Source organism: Podarcis filfolensis, assembly GCF_964270895.1.
Source record: "Podarcis filfolensis genome assembly, chromosome: Z".
Taxonomy (NCBI): domain Eukaryota; kingdom Metazoa; phylum Chordata; class Lepidosauria; order Squamata; family Lacertidae; genus Podarcis; species Podarcis filfolensis.
Window position 1 is genome coordinate 46,421,724 of NC_139617.1, and position 20,525 is coordinate 46,442,248.

Sequence of the window (20,525 nt, forward strand, 5' to 3'; positions counted from 1 at the left end):
TCCTTCTTTTCTTTTGGAATCTTTGGTAGTTTATTCTGCCTTAGATATTCCTCAATTTTTTTCTCAGTCTTCTTTTCCAGCCGTATACAAGTCCTGGTAAAATCTCCAAAAAAAAAAAAAAAAAAAAAAATTCCTAAAGGGGCTAGATATCCTTTCAAGCTGCTACTCTGATGAAAATTAGAGTCCTCCGATGCTACTTTAAAAAGTGTGTGTGTGTGTGTGTGTGAGAGAGAGAGAGAGAGAGAGAGAGAGAGAGAGAGAGAAAGTAGTGAGAAACTTAGCTTTAAAAAGAGTTTTGGAAAGATGGCTTTACAAGAGGTTTAGACAAATTCATGGGGAATAAGGCTATTAACGGCTACAGAGGCAGTATGTCTCTGAACACGAGTTGATGGGAGTCGGAGGAGGGAAGAGCAGTGTTGCACTCTGGCCCTGACTTCTTGTTGGGATTTTGTTGGCCACTGTCAGAACAGGATGATAGACCAGAGGGGCCTGTGGGCTGATCCAGCATCCAGATCTCTTGAGCAGCATATCATTTTTTGACTACACTCCCAGGACACATGGGCAGCATGAAACCGGGGCTTATGCTTGCTCTCTACTAAAAAGAACTATTATTATTATTATTAAAATGGAAATTCTACACATATGCACCTCCCTACCTCCAAAGCTGCAACCTTTACAAATCATGCAAATCAAGATAACATGGATCCATTTATTTAATTCTGCTTCTGGTTTTCATGGACAAAAGCAAAGAGCATGGCAGTCAACCTTTGGCCACTGGAAATTCTGCTCAGAGCCTCCTCTGGCTTCTGAGACACCCATAAACCATTGCAAGTGTTGAAGCTTACTTTTGCGTGATTAAGGACTAGAAACTTTAAATTTTAAAAAGCAAGGACAAAATCTGGGCTTCTTCAACTAGTACCATACTGTTCAGAGGAAGCGCAGCCCCAGTGCCCAAGTTTAGTCATTATCTGAAGAGTATCCCAGCCTCCAGGTCTGGTCCTGACTAGAAGGATACAGGTATCAACAAGGGTGTCCCGCATGACCTTAAGGTGCTGCTGTGCAATGCCAGGTCAAAGATTCATAAGACCACTGCCATCCATAATTTGATCATAGATGGAGGAGTTGACCTGGCAGGTGCTCTTGCTCCTTCTTGTCTACCAGATTTTTCTTATGCACAGCAGCCCAGGGCATGTGAACAGGGGTGGGGTGGGGTTGCAGTGATTTTTAGGAAGTCATTAGTTACCATCAGGTGTCCTATTAGGGAGACCCAGTTTTCTGAGTGCATGTCTAGAAATTGGGCAATAGGTGCAGTACAGCATTCCTATTGGTGGACCTAGCTCCCTGCTGCACCCACTGGCAGAGGAAGAGGAGTGCGGGGGGAGCACACCACCACCGGCAGCGCAATCCTGGTGAGGTGCCATCATGGCTGCCTCCCCGCCTGCGCTGGGTGCCACGCCCCTGAAGGTGGCGCACTACACCCCCAGGACATGTGCCACGCCCCTGCAGGCGGCACGCCACGCCCCCGGGATACATGTCAGCCCCTCCCCTGCCTGCTCTCTGCCCCCCGGTGCTGGAGCATGAAGCTCCACCACTGGCTGCACCACGGATTCCCTTCCTGAGTTGCTTTGCGCTGTGACAAATGTTCTCCTGGATACACCAGGAGCACTACCTGGTACAACTAGCCTTCTCTGTAACCCCTTCTGCAGGGAGGTGGGACCGATTCAAATGGTCCTCCCCCACTACTTAATGGATCCAAATGGCTTCCAGAGAGCAATATGGGATGTATTATCCCATGTTGATGGTTTTTTAGCTGATTCCCTGGTGGTCTGCTGGAATGCGGAGTTAACCAGCGATTGCATGGAGCCCGAACAGCCCCGTGGTTTCCCCTGAAGCTGAGGACAATGAAACAATTGCTGAGACAGCTAGAGCGCCTGTGGCAGAAAACTCATTCTCAATTGGACTAGACACTGGTTAGAGCTCAACGTTGAGCCTACCAAGTGGTGATAGTGACACAAAGAGGACCTTCTTTGCTGCCTCTGTTGCATCTGCAGGAAACAGCAGCAGGAGATTTTTTTCAGGTGGTTTGCAATCTAACAGAACCACCTCCACCATCGGGGCCTGGTGAGGACCCCAAGATCTCTTGCAATGATTTTGCGAAGTTTTTTGCAGATAAAATCGCTCAGATTTGGAAAGAGGTAGTCTGCATCAGAGGTAGCAGGGTCAGGGTGGGAAAGTGCCAGAGCTCTGTCTAGTTAGGTTGTATGGGATCAACTTCAACCTGTTACCTCTGAGGACGTGGAGAGGCTGCTTAGACAAGTGAAACTGACCACCTGTCTCCTTGATGGGGAGGGGAGGACAAGCCCTGCTTGTGACACCCTGACAATTTCCCTTATTTAATTTTTTAATAGTTTTCTTCTTTGTCTGTCACCTCCCCGCCTTTCGCTGTGTAACATCTAGCCTTATGAATTGTTCTGGAGGACATGAACACTTGCTTGCTGTTTTGGGACTTTTTAATGATGGCCCTGATAGAGGTATTGTTGGACGGTGGGTTTTGGATCTTTTCTTATGGACCCACCTGGTTACTGGCTTCCTTTGCTTTTTGGGCACACACACAGACGTTGCACATGAATCTGTATTGGAGACTTAGTGATGCACACATGCTGTCCTGTGCACTGGCAAAACACCCCCTCCTACAATTCTCTGGGCCAGGGATGGAGCACCTCCAGATATTGTTGGACTCCAGTTCCTATCATCTCTGCCCATTGGCCATGGCAGTGGGGGTTGCTGGGAGTCAGCGTCCAGCAACATCTGGAGGGGGCACAGGTGTTTTCTCCTTGTAGTCTATACAAATGCATCAAGTGGTTTTATTTTTATGGGGTTCTTGCCATGACTAGGATGCAAAAAAAAATTAAAATCAAAGTGGGTTGGTGGGCTCTGCTTTATTATTTACCTGCCCTCCACCCTAAGGTCCCAAGGCAGGTTGCAACATTAAAAAGCAATACTGAAAACAGTTTAAAACAATTTTTACCATCACAAAATTAAGGTGGGTGCATAGTAGAATGGCTTAGAATTGCTGGCGATGCTGTCAGCTGTGCGGTGGGGGGCGGGGAATGTTAAGGTTTTGCTCAAAGTGTGATGATAGTGTTTTGTACTAGCAGCAAGGCTTTGGCTGCCCCAAATTGCTAAATGCATCTCCCTTCTCTCCTCAGCTTAATGCCGAAGGCTCAGTGGACGAAGTGTTCCAACAGGTCTGCACTCACCTGGATACCCTGAAGTAAAAGCGCAGGCAAGAGCACCTGTTGGTCTCCACCCCCACCCTCCCCCTTCCCCACAGCTCCCTCCTCTCTCACTCTCTTCCCCACTTCCCCACCACCAGTGAATCTCCCGTTCCTGATGCCTCTCCCCCTTCCCACTCAATCTTGCCTCAGATCCATGCAGAGGAGCCCCCTCTTTGCCTCCCCACGTGAGCCTCTCTGGTCCCCCTCCTCTCGCCTGCTTCATCTCCGATTTCATCTCAGGGGTTGTGACAGCGGAAGTGGTGTTATCCTGTTTTCGTGGACGGAGCCTCGTTGGAGGAAATTTCAAGGACATTATGTTTGGCTCCCTAACCTTCTCTCCAAAGTAAAGTTCACTTTCATGAGCTGAGCTGAGATTTTTTTTTTTTTTTAATCTTTTACCCCCTTCCCCCCTTCTTCTTCTTTAACAGGAAAAGCTCTCATGTTATGTTCAGAGGTTGATTAAGGGCAGGAAACTGCATGTTTATCCCACTGCAGAGTATCCAGAGAAGGAGATCTTATTTTCTCTGGATGAGTGGCATGTAAAATGAGGCTGCAAAGGGGACATTCTCTGATCCTAGTAATTCAGTGGAATGTCAGAGAAAAGCTAAGGCTGGGTCATGATCTTTTAAAAACCCAGAGCCTGCTTTGAAAATGCAGCTAGAGTTTCACCCTATAATGCAGGATAACAGCACCTGTCTGTTGCAAATATAAACACAAATATTAGTCAAAATAACTTGTCACATGGAAGATTGAACATAAGAACTTAAAGTGCTTGGCTTGCAACATGTGGCAGTGGATGGTTATAACATGCTTTCTACCTATTGTTTGAGATAACCATCTTTAGTGCAGACCAACACTTTATAATGCTCTGAAACGATTGGCTGATGTTACTCATCAATGACAGGAGAGGTGCTGCTGATAACTGGGAATCTCTCTCCATCCTTTGAAATGTAACCCAATAAATCACTTTGTAAAAATACGTAATTAGGGGAAACTGTATACAAAATGTGTGTATTGGGATAAATTTGCACTAAAATGCTGATGAATTTTTGATGGGGGCTTTAATTTTAAAACTTGCAAACTGATATGATGTGAAAATGAATTTGCAGTGTGGTAGAGGCAGGGAATGAGAACCCAAGAGAACCAAAAGTGGCAGATTTTCCCATCCCTATTTAGTTTGCAGATGCATCCTCTGAATGCCATATTTCTGCTTCTGCAAGGAAAGCTGCTTCACCCCAGGGCAAGAAACCCCTGTGATTTTTCTGTGGTTACTTGATATCAGGACTTTTTCCCCCCAGCCAGAACTTACCAGAACTCAGTTCCAGCACCTCTCAGGTGGGCACCATTGCCATTCTAAGAGAACATGTTGAGTTCCGGCACCTCTTTTTCTAGAAAAATAGCACTGCTTGTGCTATAGCATGGCATGGTGGCATAGAGGAAGGGGGTGTGGTCAGATACTTAAAGGACTTTTGCACAGGCCCATGATGGAAATTGGCACAAATTTCCCCATACACACATGTATACGGATAGACACTTCTGGGAAATTAAGTTGGTTAGCTTGGTAACCTGCTACTCTATGAGCAAAGCTTTTTTTAAAAAAAAGTTTTAAAGATGGGGTCAGGGGACCCACTGCCTGGGGGTTTAGGGACCCCTGGGCCATCTCCTTACAATGCCCCTGCCCAGAAACACAACCACAAATAAGAGACCCAGTTTTTCAGTGGAAGAAAGGTGGTCTTTTTCCTCTAGCACAATGGGAGGCTTTTAACGGCTTTGTGGGCTGCAAGTGAGATCCTTGTGACCAAATGCCCTTTCGTTCCCCACTCTCCAAACTGTATACCTAGAAAAGCAGCACATCACGAGGGAAAACTTTGTTCTGTGTACAATGGGGGTTGGAGGTCAAGCAAGCCCCCACCTAGACTCTGAAGTGGTATATCTCCAGTTGAAGACTGCTGGGCTTCTGAAAACATAATCACAGAAAAATTAAGGGGCTCTTGTGTTACCCATCCCAACAGAAAACTAATTTGCAGTGAGATTTCTTCCTTTGAAAGAAGGAGACAAACAGGCATGTAAACTTTCATTCTAGAGTGGGCTATGAAAGGAGGTGGCTGGAGGCCAGATGACCCCTTGCCCCCATTTCATCCCTTACCACTTCATTCCCTTAGCAGCCATAAACTACAGATTGACAGCTTCTATGTGCCTTTTTCTTTGGTCTGCTGGTGAAAATATTTGAGTAGGAGCTCATCTCTGCCAGTCTCCCTTATTTCTCTGTCTCTGTGGAGTAGGAATGGGGGACTTGCTGGAGCCCAGCTCTCATCAGCCCCAGGCAGCAAGGATGATGGGACTTGTAGTCTAGCAGTATCTAGAGAGCCACAGGTTTCCTGTGTGAGCTGTAGGGAGACTTTGAATCAAGAGTTCTTCAGCCTTGGGGCCCCAATAATGCTGGATTGCAGCTCCCATCTGCCCCAGACAGCTTTCACCCATGGTCAGGGATTATGGGAGTTGTAGTTCAACAACATTTGGGGACCTAAGGTTGAAGAACATGGCTCTACATCACAGGTGGAGCATCTGGCTGTCTTTATATTACTGAACTACAACTTCAGATATCCCTGCCCTGGGCTGATCGAGTGTTTGATTCCATCTGGAGGGTTGAAGGCCTCCCATCCCCACTCCCTATGCTTTAGGGAGAGAGAGATTTGGGAGTGGGGAGGGGTGGTACACAACCGAAGCCCGAGATGGTGTACCTGAACTCGGGTGGGATTTTGTAATGTGAACACTGTGCCTCATTTTCTTTCTCTCTGATTACTGGAGCACTCCAAACTCACAGATAGCATTTCGCATGCACCCTGATGCGTTATAACGGTATCCAGTTCTTTTGTACAATGATTTCTAATATTTATATAAGTGGGGAGAGGGGGGAAGCCCCCCTGCATCCCACCCAGAGTCTTAAAGGCCCTCTGTCCGCAGGCCTAATGTCCGAATGTATTTATCATATCATTATTAAAGAGTAAAAAACATGGCAACCATGTAACGTGTGTGTGCGCATTATGTCATCACCAACCTTTCTGGCATTTCCTCTCTTGGTTGGAACTACTGGCCACAAAGGCTCTGTTCTCCCCCCACCGTCAGATGCAGTCTGCCTCTGAACACCTGCTGTTGGGAATCATAGGTGGAGAGTGTCCTGTTTGGCACAGGCCCTGCTTGTGGGCGTCCCTTAATGGTTATCCGAGGAGACATCATAGAAGCATCTAAAGCGATACATGGTGTTGAAGAAAATGGGCAGAAAAACATTTTCCTCCTCCACTCCTAATACTGGGCCTCCAGGACCTCCAGTGAAGCTGTAATCTTGGGAGATTCAGGACACAAAATGAAGCACTTCTTCACACAGTGCATAAAAGTATGGAATTTATGGTGATGGCCACCAACTTGGATGGCTTTAAAGGAGGATTAGACAAATTCATGGAGGATAAGGCTATGAGTGGTTACTAGCCATGGTGACTATCTCCTATCTCCACTGCAATATGTCTCTGAATCCCACTTGCTGGGAGTCAAAGGGGGTGAGAGTACGATTGCACTCGGGTCCAACTTTCAGGCTTCCCATTCCAGCATCAGTTTGGCTACAGTGAGAACGGGATGCTGGGCTAGATGCGCCCTTTGCCTGATCCAGCAGGGCTGTTCTTATGCCTCCTCACCAGTGTGGTATAGTAGTTAAGAGCGGGGGACTCGTAATCTGGTGAACCGGGTTCGCTTCCCTGCTCCTCCACATGCAACTGCTGGGTGACCTTGGGCCAGTCACACTTCTCTGAAGTCTCTCAGCCTCACTCACCTCACAGAGTGTTTGTTGTGGGGGAGGAAGGGAGAGGAGAATGTTAGCCGCTTTGAGACTCCTTAGGGTAGTGATAAAGCGGGATATCAAATCCAAACTCTTCTTCTTCTCACCTTCTCATTTCAGGTATAGGGTTATGCCCTGAAACAGTCAATGAATCTTCTAAAACTTGCACTGAGTGAAGCAGTTGCCTTAGGCGGCAGATGGGTGTGGTGGCAGCACTCCCTCAGCCATTCCCCCTGAACCCCCCTAAGCTAGCATGCTCTGCTACTCTGGTGCCTCAGGATGGTGCAGGATGTTGTCCCATTGCGAGAGTTGAGATGAGATTCAGCTATGAGTCTTGTCAGATTCTGTAAGTGGAATATGGAGTGGGCGGCCATCTTGCCCTTTGCCTCAGGCACCAAATTTGCTGGGCTGGGCCAGCCTCATTGTGGCCATTAGCCAACTGGAACCGCCAGAGGATACTTTTCTGAACCTCCCAGGAAGGTTGCTCAAAGCAGGTCCCGAGTGGGAGAAGAACAGACCTCCTCATCAAATGCAGGCTGCTGAAGAAAAGGATGGCAATGTGTGGTTGGGAGCTGTTGGGCTTTGAGGAGAAACTGGAGTTACCATGGAGGTCGGTGGTTGTGTAATGAAGATTGCACACTGTATTGTAGTTGGAGTTAGAGAGACGCCGGACGGGGAAGGAAGCTGACTGTAAAAACATGCTCAGATGTCGAAGTCATCAAATGAGGTCGAGGAGCCTGAGGTGATAAACAGGAACAGGCTGTGCGTCTGTAGCGAGGAAAGAGAGCCTCCCCCCTCCAGCCGGTGAAGCCTCAGTGGGAGATGGCGCGTGCCTGGAATGTTGGGAGGGGGAAGGATATGACAGCCCTCTCCCTCCACACACACATTCCTCACCCCACATTTCAACAGGCACAGGAAACGCATCTCCTTGGGGCAGCAGCCATCAGAGAAGAGCCAAAGGGGCAAGCTTGGAAGAAGGTGGTGGTTGGTGGTGTTTCCTCGCACAGGGATCGCCGTCACTCTTATTAGGCCAGCGGGCACATTTTGATTTTGGGGAGTGATAGTAGCAAGCGCCAGTCCCTCTGGTGACTTATATAGCCTCTCCCCTAGATTAGCACCCCTACTCCACCCTGATGGAGAGAGAGAAACAGATAAATAGGCACACTTCACTTTCCCAAAGGATCCGGCTGAAAGTCAAACCCAAATGAATTAAACGGACTTGAGAAGCACATGGGGCTGAAAGAGGAAGTGAGAAAGATAAAACACCCTAATGACCAAGGAGCAAACGAGTGAGGGGCTCAGAGGGTTTGTGGGTACCCAGGGAAGGCCTCAAGAATGCCATTGCACCTACAGTTGCCAGTCTTTCCCCATCTCTTTGCTACCTGGTGCAGATGAACGACAGAAGGCCCCTACAACAAGCACAGCACATACGTTGGACTCCTCCCCCCCACCAATCCAGCCAGGTATGTTTTAGTGTGCCTGCAAAATCAGGAAGAAAAGAAGCCCCCAAATGTACTACTTTGTTCCTGAACTTCTGAAGCCGCAAGTGCTGCAATGTGAGCTGCCCTGGGGGAGTTCAGTTGGCAGGGACAAGAGGCAGAGCCTTTTCAGTTGTGGCCCCCTGATTACAAAACGAACTCCACTGGAGTGGTGCATTGAGCCCCCACATTACCCACTTCTTCTTTTATTTTATGTTTATTTATTGCAAGTTTATTTATTGAAAACAATTACCAAACCCAAAGTGTTGTCTTCTAAGACAAATACATGTACACATGCTAAGTCTTGTATGCAGGCTTCCACATGACGTCAACAATTTTGGAAAATCTTTTATGTGACAGGTTAAGCTCACATCCACAGGATATACAGACAATTCCCCATTTGCACACGATCAGCACACATGTGGCCACTGACACACAAACCATTTTTGGTGCTGAAAGGGGGTGGGGCGGAAGAGTGCGGGGCGGAACGGGACATTACAGACTAGCACACTTTCCACTGATGTGTGCAGTGGCCGAGAACATGAGCAGGGATTCTGCTGTGCCTCAAATGAAAGCATTAATGTACTTCCTCCATAGTGGCTGCTTTTTATTAAGTGTATAATAAACAAGACTAATGAAGCACCCCAACATTTCAAAGAAAGGAAGGAAAACAATTTAGCATGGTCACATATAAGGTAAGGTGATTATAGGGAGAATTGTTCAAAAAAGGTGGTACTGTAGCATTCCAAGGCAAGACATAAACAATGGATCAAAAACTCACATGATCAAAAACAGTGCTGGATGAAATCATATTTAGATGGAATTTGCCATTCTTGTGACTGTGTTGTTAAACTAAGCTACAAAAAACCCCACCAGACATCCACAAAGTCTGCTTCCCCACTGACAACCTGCAGTTGGTGGGTCAGTTTTGCTGACATGCCTATGAATAAGGCTTTTAAAAACCAGCTGATAATAGAGTGCTTTGGGTTATATTTATTTTTTCATAGTAAAAATGATAAAATGGTTGGGAGCAAAAGAGGCCCCACCACACAGTAGACGTGCGATGTCAGCTTCCCAGCAGGTGGATCACTGCTGATTCCTGGAAGGGATAAAACATGTAGTATGGTGGCGAGGAGGGCACCTGGAACAAATGCACCAGTATGTACACTGGATTGGCTCCACTGATGTGTTTGCACCATGCTGACCTCCTTGCCCTTCTCCTTTCTGGGAAGCAAGAGCGACCCACCTGCCAGGAAGCTGGAGTAGTGACTCTACCCGAGCCTCTTCTGAGTCTAAGCCCAGAATTCAGTGGTACCTCAGGTTAAGAACTTAATTCATTCTGGAGGTCCATTCTTAACCTGAAACCATTCTTAACCTGAGGTACCACTTTAGCTAATGGGGCCTCCTGCTGCCGCCACACCGCCATTGTGCAATTTCTGTTCTCATCCTGAAGCAAAGTTCTGAACCCAAGGTACTATTTCTGCGTTAGCGGAGTCTGTAACCTGAAGCTTCTGTAACCCGAGGTACCACTGTAATAGAACTGTAGAGCCGAAAGGGATCTAGTCCAGCTCCATGCAATTGGCATTTGCTTTGGAAGGGAAGGTTATAAATTCTTGGTGCATTTAATTTATTTCATCATCATCATCATCATTTTATTTGCAAGCTATCTTTCCATGGTTAAAACTGTGCTCAAGGTAGTTTACAGTATGAAAAAAGAGAACTGAATCGACCCCCCTTTTTCTTCTCAAATGCGACAACTGAATGTGGCGCTGTATTTTCAGTAGTTTCTTGGTTTTTGATCCCTCCTCTGTGTCTGTGTTTTATTTTTCTACCTTCACATTTATTTTTATTTACCATACCCATTGTATTCTGTTTGTGTTTATGCCAATCAACTTTTAATTAAAAAATATGAAAGAACTGCAATGTAACAAAATAATAAAAAGCACATTAAAAAAATACAACCAAATTGATTGATTTCCACATAAATCATTAGATCTTAAAACAAAGATACAATAATAATATCAACAGCAGCAATAAACCCCCCTAAAAATACCCCAGTCTTAGAGTCTGCTCATCAGCCTCAGCTTTTGCAGCTGGAGTCAATCAGGGTCCCACCCTCCCAGGCCAGGTGGGAAAGGCCAACAAGGAGGGCGGGGAGCAGGTCTTCTGGGGCTCCCAGCCAATATGTTTAACAAAAGAAAAATTGTGCGATTTAGTTGTAAGTAAAACTGCTAAGCGGTGAACAGATTAATAAATATAGCAGTTTCCCCCAGTGTTCTGACCTGAGGAGAGGGAGGAAAGCGAGATGGTGGTTGCAGGCCATGCCCTGAGGTTCGGGAGGAAGTGGGGTAATGTAATTTCACGACTGACACCAGGGCTTAAACTTGTGGTTCCCACAAGGGGCAATTCGAGAATGAGTTATTAACAGTGAATTTGCATTTCTTATGGTTCTAGGGGCCTCATATACAGTATATAAATATATATTGTGACATACACATTTTAAAAATTAAAATCAGAATGTACACGGCGGTCAGCTGGTGGCAATAGAGAGTTTATCTAAACAGAAAATTCACTGGGTGCATTCAGGGAGAGTAGCGCTCCGGGGTGGGGTGTGCACCAGGATTTTAGAGATGCTTAGGTGGGGCATGGCCAAACAAAGATTGGTAACCACTGGCTTAAACGGAATGGTTTGCTCCTCTCACCAACACCTCCAGCCAGATTGCACCCTTCAGTGACCTCTTCAGCATATCCTTCCCCCTCTCTTGCCAGCTGGCTGAGCCAAGGAGGAAAGAGAAGGTGCTCAAAGGAGCCAGTGCCTGAAAACATGATTGCCATCAAGGGAGTCCAGGAACTTCCAAGCACCTAGAGAGGCTGTTTTTTACCTCTCCAAGAAAAACAAAAACAGGGTATCCAGGAAATTCTTAGCACGATCTTAGCAAGCTCAACGGGAGATGGGGAAAGAAGTGAAGAGCTGGTTCTGGCAAGTGCATTTTAAGTGGCTGTTTTTACTCGCCTCCAAAATATTTCCCCTCCCCTGCTAGGATTTTCTAGCCACAATGGTTGTGTCAGAAGCAACAGAGACCTCTGAATGCTGTTTGCTGTTTCCAGTAAATGTGGTTTGGTTTGGAACCATGCATCTGATGAGCTTATGCCATAAGAGAGGGTGTTAGGAACCTATGGCACTCCAGATGTTGCTGGACTCCAACTCCCATAATCCCTGGCCATTGGCCACCAACCACCAACCATGCCTCTTATGCTGATGGGATGGGCCTGAGAGAAGGTGCTCATCTGAAGAGCCTATATACAGTGGTGCCTTGGGTTACAGACGCTTCAGGTTACAGATACTTCAGGTTACAGATTCCGCTAACCCAGAAATAGTACCTCAGGTTCAGAACTTTGCCCCAGGCTGAGAACAGAAATTGTGCAGTGGCGGCGCGGCGGCAGCAGGAGGCCCCATTACCTAAAGTGGTACCTCAGGTTAAGAACAGTTTCAGGTTAAGAAAGGACCTCCAGAACGAGTTCTTAACCCGAGGTACCACTGTAGTCCAAGCCCAGCACTTTGAATTGTGCCTGGAAACGGACTGGTAGCCAGTGAAGTTGTTTTAGCAGGTGAATCACATCCTCCTTGTAAGCTGCCCCAGCCAGCAGTCTGGCTGCAACGTTATGTACCAGCTGCAGTTTCCAAACAGTTTTCAAAGGCAGCCCTACATGGAGAGCATTGCAGTAGTGTAACCCAGATGTAACTAAGGCATGCATCACTCTGGCCAGATACTGTAGTGGCGGGGGGTGGGGTGGAAGGGGAAGGGATTTGCTTGCAAATCTCTGTGCAGAAAAGACTCCTGCTTTGCAGGGGGTTGGACTAAATCAGGGGTCGGCAAGGTTTGCTTCACCTGGGCCGGTTCCCTCCAGCGGAGATCCCTCCATGGGCTGGATTGTGCATGCGCCCGCAATTTCCAGCGTCTGCGCAGACACAACTTCCACCGTCTGTGTCTGGGCAGACGTGATTTCCGGGATCTGAGAGTGCACAGACATGATTTCCAGCACTGTAGAAGCGAGTCCCCGTGCCATGCAGGTTTAGAGCAGCGCGTGGGGACTCGCTGAGCGGGTTTTCTCAGTTAAACGACCCCCATGAGCGGCTTGTGGCCCATGGGCCTTAGGTTACCTACCCCTGGACTAGATGACGCTCGTGGTCCCGTCACTCTCTACAATTCTATGATTCTATAATCCTGGGCCAAGTTTTGATCCCACGGGCCCCTAGTTTCCATTGATGGGCAGGGACATCAGGGACATTGCTAGGTATTTTAGAGACTCAGGAAAGGGGAATGTGCACAAAAATGCATATTGAATTACAATTGCAAATGATTAAATAAATGTCTCATATATATATATATATATATATATATATATATATATATATATGCGGTCTTTAGAAAAAAAATCACAGGTCCTGGAGGAATGAAAAACAGTGAGAGATTGAAAATTTAATGGACATCTCTTTCCACCACAAGCTCTATGTCAGGGGCGTCTTGAAGCCTGAATAGGGTGAGATACAGTTTGAATACTAATTTCTCATGTTTGGATGAGTGCATTTTTTGCACAGCGAACACTTGTGAAGTGGGACCTACATGACCATGCAATTTTTTTACATGTTACTTGGCTGGAGAACTGCACTGCGAAATTCAGACCAGTGCGAATCTCAAGGGGGTGGGGGCTGTGTTCTGGTTAATGTATTGTTTCAGAAAGTGTGAATTAGGTAGACTCACCTTTAATTGTAAACCAAATCAAATTTCTTCCCCATCCCATGTGGGGGTGGAACAGAATAGGATGGCATTTTGATGAGGATAACATCAGCATCAGAAGAAGAAACCCCTACCTCACATGCATGAACTGTGTCCAAGGTGGCTGTGAGTGCTAGAAAGCTCAGTGGTGGTGAGACCCCAACCATCGCACCCAGCTTAATTTGCCCAGAGGTAAATAAGTATCCTGGGTTCTGCCCTGAGTTTTCCAAGTACCTACTAGCACCCCGGCCATCAGCAGAAGCCGGAGGCCCTTGAGATCAATGGCTGGCCCGTGATCAAAGGCAAAAGGCCATTGTGAGTAATACACAGGTTTACAGGCCTGTCAGATGCTCCTGAAATATTTGTGGAGCCCCAGAGACAGGAAAGGAGTCAAGAAGCATCAAGCACTTAGACACAAATAATAAACTAGAGGGGTTCAGGAATTCAAACAAAACAACATACAGAGAGGCCTCAATACAAAAGAGGCTCTGGTTGTTGTACACCCGGTTGGTTAATAACTTTAAAAGTTGCACAGAAAATGGAATTTGCAAAACTGCACGTCCTGAAATTCACTCTCCTATAAGAATGGGGGCGGGGGAGGCTGTTCTGCTTTGCATCTGTTCACCCTACAACAGGGATGGAGAAGCATTGTCCCTCCATGTGTTATTTGATCCCTACTCCCATCAGCCCATCGGCGGTTTGAACCCCGCGACGGAGTGAGCTCCCGCTGCTCAGTCCCTGCTCCTGCCAACCTAGCTGTTCAAAAGCATGTCAAAGTGCAAGTAGATAAATAGGTACTGCTCCAGCGGGAAGGTAAACGGCTTTCTGTGCGCTGCTCTGGTTCACCAGAAGCGGCTTAGTCATGCTGGCCACATGACCTGGAAGCTGTACGCCGGCTCCCTCGGCCAATAAAGCGAGATGAGCGCTGCAACCCCAGAGTCGGCCACGACTGGACCTAATGGTATGGGGTCCCTTTACCTTTACCTTTACCCATCAGCCCTGCTGCCAGTGGTAAAGTCCGACTTTCTAGCATATCTCCAGTGAAAAAAAATCACCCTCATTCCCACAAGTTTCCGAATACTTTATGTCTACCTTGGTGTCCACCTCGCTGTCCTTTTTCCTAAGAAAGAGAAGAAGAACGAGAGGAGTCCGTGGGGAAGTCAGGGAGGCCAGTGGATCCAGTTCCAGAGCCAGGGCCAATGACAGGAGGAGCCAACTAATTCCAATTTTGTCCCTATCCTCCTCCCTGTTAGGGATGAGTGGACCTGCCAATATAAGTTCCCTCCTTTTCTCATATTTATCAGCCTCGAATTTGTTTCTCCACATTTCTCTAGCAATTTTCTATATGTTTCTTTTGGGGGGAAAAGATCCTCATGAAAAGTTGTCAGCATGTTAGCCTGAATTTCTGCATGCAATTTTGTCTAATATGCACATTTTTGCAAAGCGCTTTCCTTCAAGAACCTGTGCATTTTTACGTGCACTTCCCCCCTAGTGTATGCAATCTTGTACACATCGCCTGACTGGAGAACTGGATTGCAAAATTTGAGGAAGTGCAGATTTTGAATGATAGCTGCCTTGCAGTTCAGTTTTGTTTCAGAATGTGTGGATTTGATAGGTTCAGCTTTAAATGACTTTCTCCCTAATCCATACCCCCCAACATTTTGGGAGGGTAATTTGGGGCACCCCAGCTGAGACCATCCCCTGCCCCCTCCGTGTCACCAACCCTCCCCCACCCCACCTACCTTTCTCCAGTAGTCCTCCTTCACCAAGACCTTGGGAGAAGCGGAGCAGGTTGCGCTGACCTTCCAGCAGGTTGTGCTGGGCCTGCGCCCTATTGGGAGAAGCAGCATGGCCCAGTGCGGCTTGCCAGAAGTCCGGCCCAGCCTACACTGAAACTCCTGACACAGCTCAGACCCAAGTGGCCTGGGGAAGGTTGCACTGGCCTGTGCTGTGTCTCCTGATGTGGCACAGACTGGATCTGCTTCTGCCTCCTCCTCACCACCGCAGATGAACTTCTGGAAGACGAGGTCAGAGTAAGTTTTGCTTCCGTTTTTTGGTCCTCTTTGTGTACTTGTGCCACAGCAGAATGAAAAAATGCCTGTATCTTGCTCCCTCACTCTGGTGCAACCAGCGGGGGGCGGGGGGAAGCAAAATTGGGACATTTGGTATTGGGAGAAGAAGCAGGGGCATCTTCTGCCAATTTGGGATGTCCCAGATAATTCGGGACGCTTGAGATGTCTGCTTAACCCTTCTCCCTGCTGAATTGTACAAGGGTCAACCCTGAGTCTAAGGAGGAGGGAGCCGACCAGCAATGCCACCCCATGCACTGGTTTTAAGTAGGAGGTCATGCAGGTGGGGGCAGACTGAGGGTAGGATGAGGTTGGTAGGGCAGTGCCCTGTTTGCACAAATGGGTCAGACCCTACTGGTCAGAAAAACAATGTGCCTGCTTCTGTCTCCTTGTTTCTGACTTCTCGCCCTAATTTAATTCCTTGCTCCAGATACCTTGCAAACAAAGCTTAGGCCATATTCACACCACACATTTAAAGGGCTGTGATACCACGTTAACAGTCACAGCCTCCCCCAAGGGCTTCTGGGAGTGCTTTAAACACTCAATTTCTCTTTCCAGAGAACTCTGGGATTTGTTCCATGGACTGCAAGAAGATCAAACCTCTCCATTCTGAAGGAACTCAGCCCTGAGTGCTCACTGGAAGGACAGATCCTGAAGCTGAGGCTCCAAGACTTCGGCCACTTCATGAGAAGAGTCCCTGGAAAAGACCCTGATGCTGGGAAAGATGGAGGGCACAAGGAGAAGGGGACGACAGAGGAGGAGATGGTAGGACAGCGTTCTCGAAGCTACCAGCATGAGTTTGACCAAACAGTGGAAGACAGGAGTGCCTGGCGTGCTCTGGTCCAGGGGGTCACGAAGAGTCGGACACGACTAAACAACAACAGCGAGGGGTATCTCCTCACAATTCTCAGCACCCTTAACAAACTGCAGCTCCCACTGCTCCTTAGGGCAAGCAATGACCAAGAGCTGTGAATGTCTGGTGTGAATGTGGCCACCCGACAACCAGGTCAAGTCTTGATCCCCAGGCAGTCCAAAAGGTGAAGACTCTGCGCTGCTTCTCTGCGGGAAGGGGGGAGAGAGAGAGACCACATCCGAGGGTCTCCCTCTGTCAGTGAGCGATCAGCTGCTGTGTTTCGCCCCCCACCCCCCGCATCGTTTGAAGAACTTCAAAGAGAGAAAGAGAGGGAGGCGGGGGAGTGGGTGGGAGAGAGAGCCAGCAGCATTTCCTATTTGCTGTTTTGGCAGAGACGAGTTCTTGGCAAGCCTCCCTCCAAAGGGAGTCGATTTCCTGCCTCGCTTGGTCATCAAGGCTGAGCCGAGCCAGTTCCAAACATTCAAGCAGTGGGAGCTCCGAGGAGGCGCAGCGAGAGTCTCTGTGACAAAGGCATCTCGATTCCAACCCGTTTCCCTGCTGCCTCTGCCGAACCCCCTGGAAACCAGGACCAAGGCTGGATTGGAGAAGGGCAGAGCTGAGCCGCCTGCTTCTCCCGTGTCCCGTCACCAAGTACCACAGCCCTGCGGAGAGCTCCCCTCCATCACCCCTGCTCCTAGACACGGGGTAAGAGGAGTGTGAGAGAAGAGGAGAAGAAGAAGCAAGGAGTCCAGGCGCTATGGAGACGGGGCGGTGTCTGGCGGTCCTCCTTCTGACCTGGAGCGTTGTGACAGCAGGAGCGAGTAAGTGGCTCTCTTTGGCGGTGCTGAGGGGGAGACAGGTGGGAAGATCTGCTGCCGCAACTTCATAAACCAACTGGTTCTTGGGCTGCTGCCTTAACTTTGCTGGTTTGCGTAAAACTGGGAAAATAATTATTTAGGGAGAGATTTGGGGGGACGACTCCAAAGGGAAAATAAGGAGCTTCTTCATACCGAGTTGAAACATAGGTTGACTTAGCTCAGTGTTTTGTTTCAGGCCGGAGACATGAGCAGTTCCACTCCTGTGTGCCATTGAACTACATCCCTTTCCCTTAGTTATCAGCCGGGTAACTGTAAAGCAGGGTGGGATGGGGGGTAGAATGGCCATATGACCTATTCCACAGAGGGCAGCCCTCTGCCTGAAGGACTGCTTGGTCCAAGTCTGGCTTAAAGTTAGAAAAATAAAGAAGAAGGGAATCTTTCCAGGAGGAGCTTAGGAGAAGGGGGCGCGTGCCCAGAACTTGCAGCCTTTTCTCTCAAAGGGCAAGAGGGTGCCGGTCAGAAACGGACAAATCTGCCCGTTTTGGTGTCTGTTAGTTTTGCATTCTTCCCATCTTAAATCTAGTTCTCCATATTTCTGTAGTAATTTCTGGTTTTGTTTTTGTGTTTTAATTAAAAAGGTCACCAGAATTCTAACGTGAATTTCTCCCAATAAACTCTCTCTTGTATACCGTTTTGACATACTTTAATGCTAGCAGTTTCTCCTGTTAAAAGGCATGTTTTGTATGTTTTTTCTACACTTTTCATGCATGCACACTTTCCTTAATATATTCTTTTTGGCACATGGTGTTTGGTTGCATCACAGAATTCAGAGAAGTGTGAAGTGTGAAGTGTGAAGTTCTAAAGATAACTGTGTTTCGGTTTGCATGTTGGATGGAGAAGTGCATATTAGGTAGTTTCTCATGAAAATGCAAACAAATTTGAATTTATCCCTCTCAGTCCTAGTAGATATACAGAGAGCCATTAGAAATTGGCCCCATTCAGAAGTCTCCATGACAGTACATGGTGCATGGTTTATTCTGTTTATTGTTTACAAATTCATAATCTGCTTCACAGCCAAAGGTCATCAAAACAGGATACAATAAGTAAAAACCAAAAGGTTACAGGCCCAGTCAACTAAAAGCAATAAAACTGTCAAATAAAAGACTGTCTCTGCAATTGTACAATTTATATTCCATTTAAAAACAGGATCATATTTTACAGAGATCCTTTTAAAATAAAAATGTTTTCAGTAGTGGCCTAAATTCTAAGACACATGGTGCTTGCCAAATTTCAGTTGGTAACGTAATTTAGAGGGCTGGAGCTGCAACACTAAAAACCCAGGCTCTAGTGCATGCCAAGTGTGCATGCTAAGTGTGCGTCTCTGGTGCGCCATGTGATGCTCTCAGAAGTGGTCCATCAGAGGAAAACAGTTGCCAGGCAGGGATATACAGGGTGACTTGGTTCCAAGTTGTTTAGAGCTTTATATGCCAAAATTCTGAACTGAGCCAGGTAGGATATTGGTAGTTAAGAAACAGGGCTATGGAGAAGGGGACAGCTGCCTCTATAAATTCTCAGACCCCATAAAAAAGATGTTTTGGGATGTTTCCCACCCTTCTCAGTTACTTGCAACCCTCTCCTAAAAGGTGATGGCTTGGAAGTCAATCACATGGAGAGTGGGTGCTTATTTCAGTCCTTGCAAAGAATTGCATTGCTGGATGCTTGGACTGATAAGACCAAAATGGGAAACTCTGTGGCTCACAGCTCGGTGCATAAGCCCCTGCTTTTCATGCATGAAGTCCTGGGTTCAAAGCCCACTATCTCCCGTATGATACAGTGGCAGGAGTGTTGAACTAGGGCTTGGGAGACCAGAGTTCAAATCCCCACTCAGTCATGAATTTCACTGAGTGGACTCTTCTTCGTTGGTCATCTAGTCCAACCCCGGCAATGCAGGACTCCTTTTGCCCCATTTGGGGCTTGAGCCCATGACCTGTGATTAAATGTCTCATGTTCTACTGACTGAGCTATCTGCATCATTCGGCAAAGAGAAACTTCAATAAGCTAATACATAATATACCAACTCAAGAAATTTCAATACCGCTAAGGGAACCAAACCTTGGTTAATCTTTTGTGGATTCTGACAACCACATAGGTGCTGCTCCCAAGCATCCTTTTATTGAACACTCATCCGGATTTGTTTGTGGGGAGTTTAGGTAGCAGTGTGTTACCCCACACTAAGGAGTGGGGATAAATTTGATTCAGTTCACATTTAAAAGTGAATCCACCCAATTTGCAGTTTCTGAAAGAAGATGAGAATGGAAATTCTCAATTATCTTAATTTTACAATGCGGCGCTCCAACCAAACAATGTTTACAAAAATGTATAAATTAGGGGAAAGTGCGCATAAAAAGGTTTTTGTTTTTTTAAAAGCATACAAAAATGTATTTTATTAGGGGAAATTGCAAAAAAATTGTACATCAGTCAAAACTGCACACTAACATGTTTATTAGAAGAAATCTGCACTAAAATACTGACCAATTTTCATGAGGCCTTTATAAAAATTGCAAATTGCTGGAGAAATGTGGCGAACTGAATTTAAAGATGAAACACTGACAGAATCAAACCTGACAGATCCATGCATCCCGACCCACATATTTTCAGGTGCATTTCCCCATCACATTGGTCTAACCTTTTCGGGGGCAGTAAACTTGTTGTGCAAGGCCCCCAAAACAACTATAATTTCACAAACTGAATTTGCTGAAATTTGATTGATTCCTGCACAGAAATAGCCACACTTGGAAAGCACCCTAAAACTTTAAAATGAGAGCAGCCTAAATGAGAAATTAGACCATTTCCTGGAGCGTACAGCTGTCAATGGCTACTAGCTATGATGATTACTATTTGCTGTGGGGAAAACTGCTGTTGCTCTCAGATCCTGCTTACAGTGGGGCACCTTGCTGGCCACTGTGAGAAAAAGATGTTAAATTAGATGGGCCACTGGCTTGATTAGAACTATACTTATGAGCTGCATACTATTATTGTATCCACATGGACATAGGAATTAATCAATACTTTCTGCCAGAAGAATGGGGAACATGTGGCGCTTCAGGTGTCAGATCCCATTAAATGGTGAGAGATGATGAAAGTCAGAGTCCATAGATTATTAGAATTATGCATCTAGTGCATCATAAGGTCTTCAGTTCAGTTCATTTCCCCCCTCCTGCTGGGGCTCCTCTGCAACAGGCAGAAATGTTGCATGCAGGGGCACCCTCTGGGAAGGAGGGGGCTGAGTCCCCCCCCCAATTTTCAAGGAGAGTGCTCCCTCCCTCAATATTCCATGGCCTGCCAGGCTCTCACCAGAGTGAGATTGTACCAGCCTGCACAGCATCTCCTGGTGTTGCAGGGACTGGCAAAGCCTAGCAGAA

General features: G+C 47.0%; 2 protein-coding genes across 10 annotated transcripts in view; both read left to right on the plus strand.

Annotated features, from left to right (window-relative positions):
• The window catches only part of AK1 (adenylate kinase 1), a 64,628-nt gene extending 49,528 nt beyond the window's left edge, over positions 1–15,100 (plus strand). For 4 of the 8 annotated variants that reach the window (XM_083597338.1, XM_083597339.1, XM_083597343.1 and 1 more), the window contains 2 exons: positions 3,210–3,286; positions 3,429–6,301. In XM_083597338.1, coding sequence (XP_083453464.1) covers positions 3,210–3,278 — 69 coding nt within the window. In that variant the 3' untranslated portion in view covers positions 3,279–3,286; positions 3,429–6,301. Of the gene's footprint in view, positions 1–3,209; positions 6,302–15,085 lie in introns of those variants that run through there. The other 4 variants (XM_083597336.1, XM_083597341.1, XM_083597342.1 and 1 more) reach the window with 2 other exon arrangements.
• A 1,535-nt stretch (positions 15,101–16,635) lies between these two features.
• The window catches only part of ENG (endoglin), a 52,949-nt gene continuing 49,059 nt past the window's right edge, over positions 16,636–20,525 (plus strand). Inside the window, exon 1 of one of the 2 annotated variants that reach the window (XM_083597309.1) lies at positions 16,636–17,106. In XM_083597309.1, coding sequence (XP_083453435.1) covers positions 17,043–17,106 — 64 coding nt within the window. In that variant the 5' untranslated portion in view covers positions 16,636–17,042. The remainder of the gene's footprint in view (positions 17,107–20,525) is intronic. The other variant, XM_083597310.1, reaches the window with a different exon arrangement.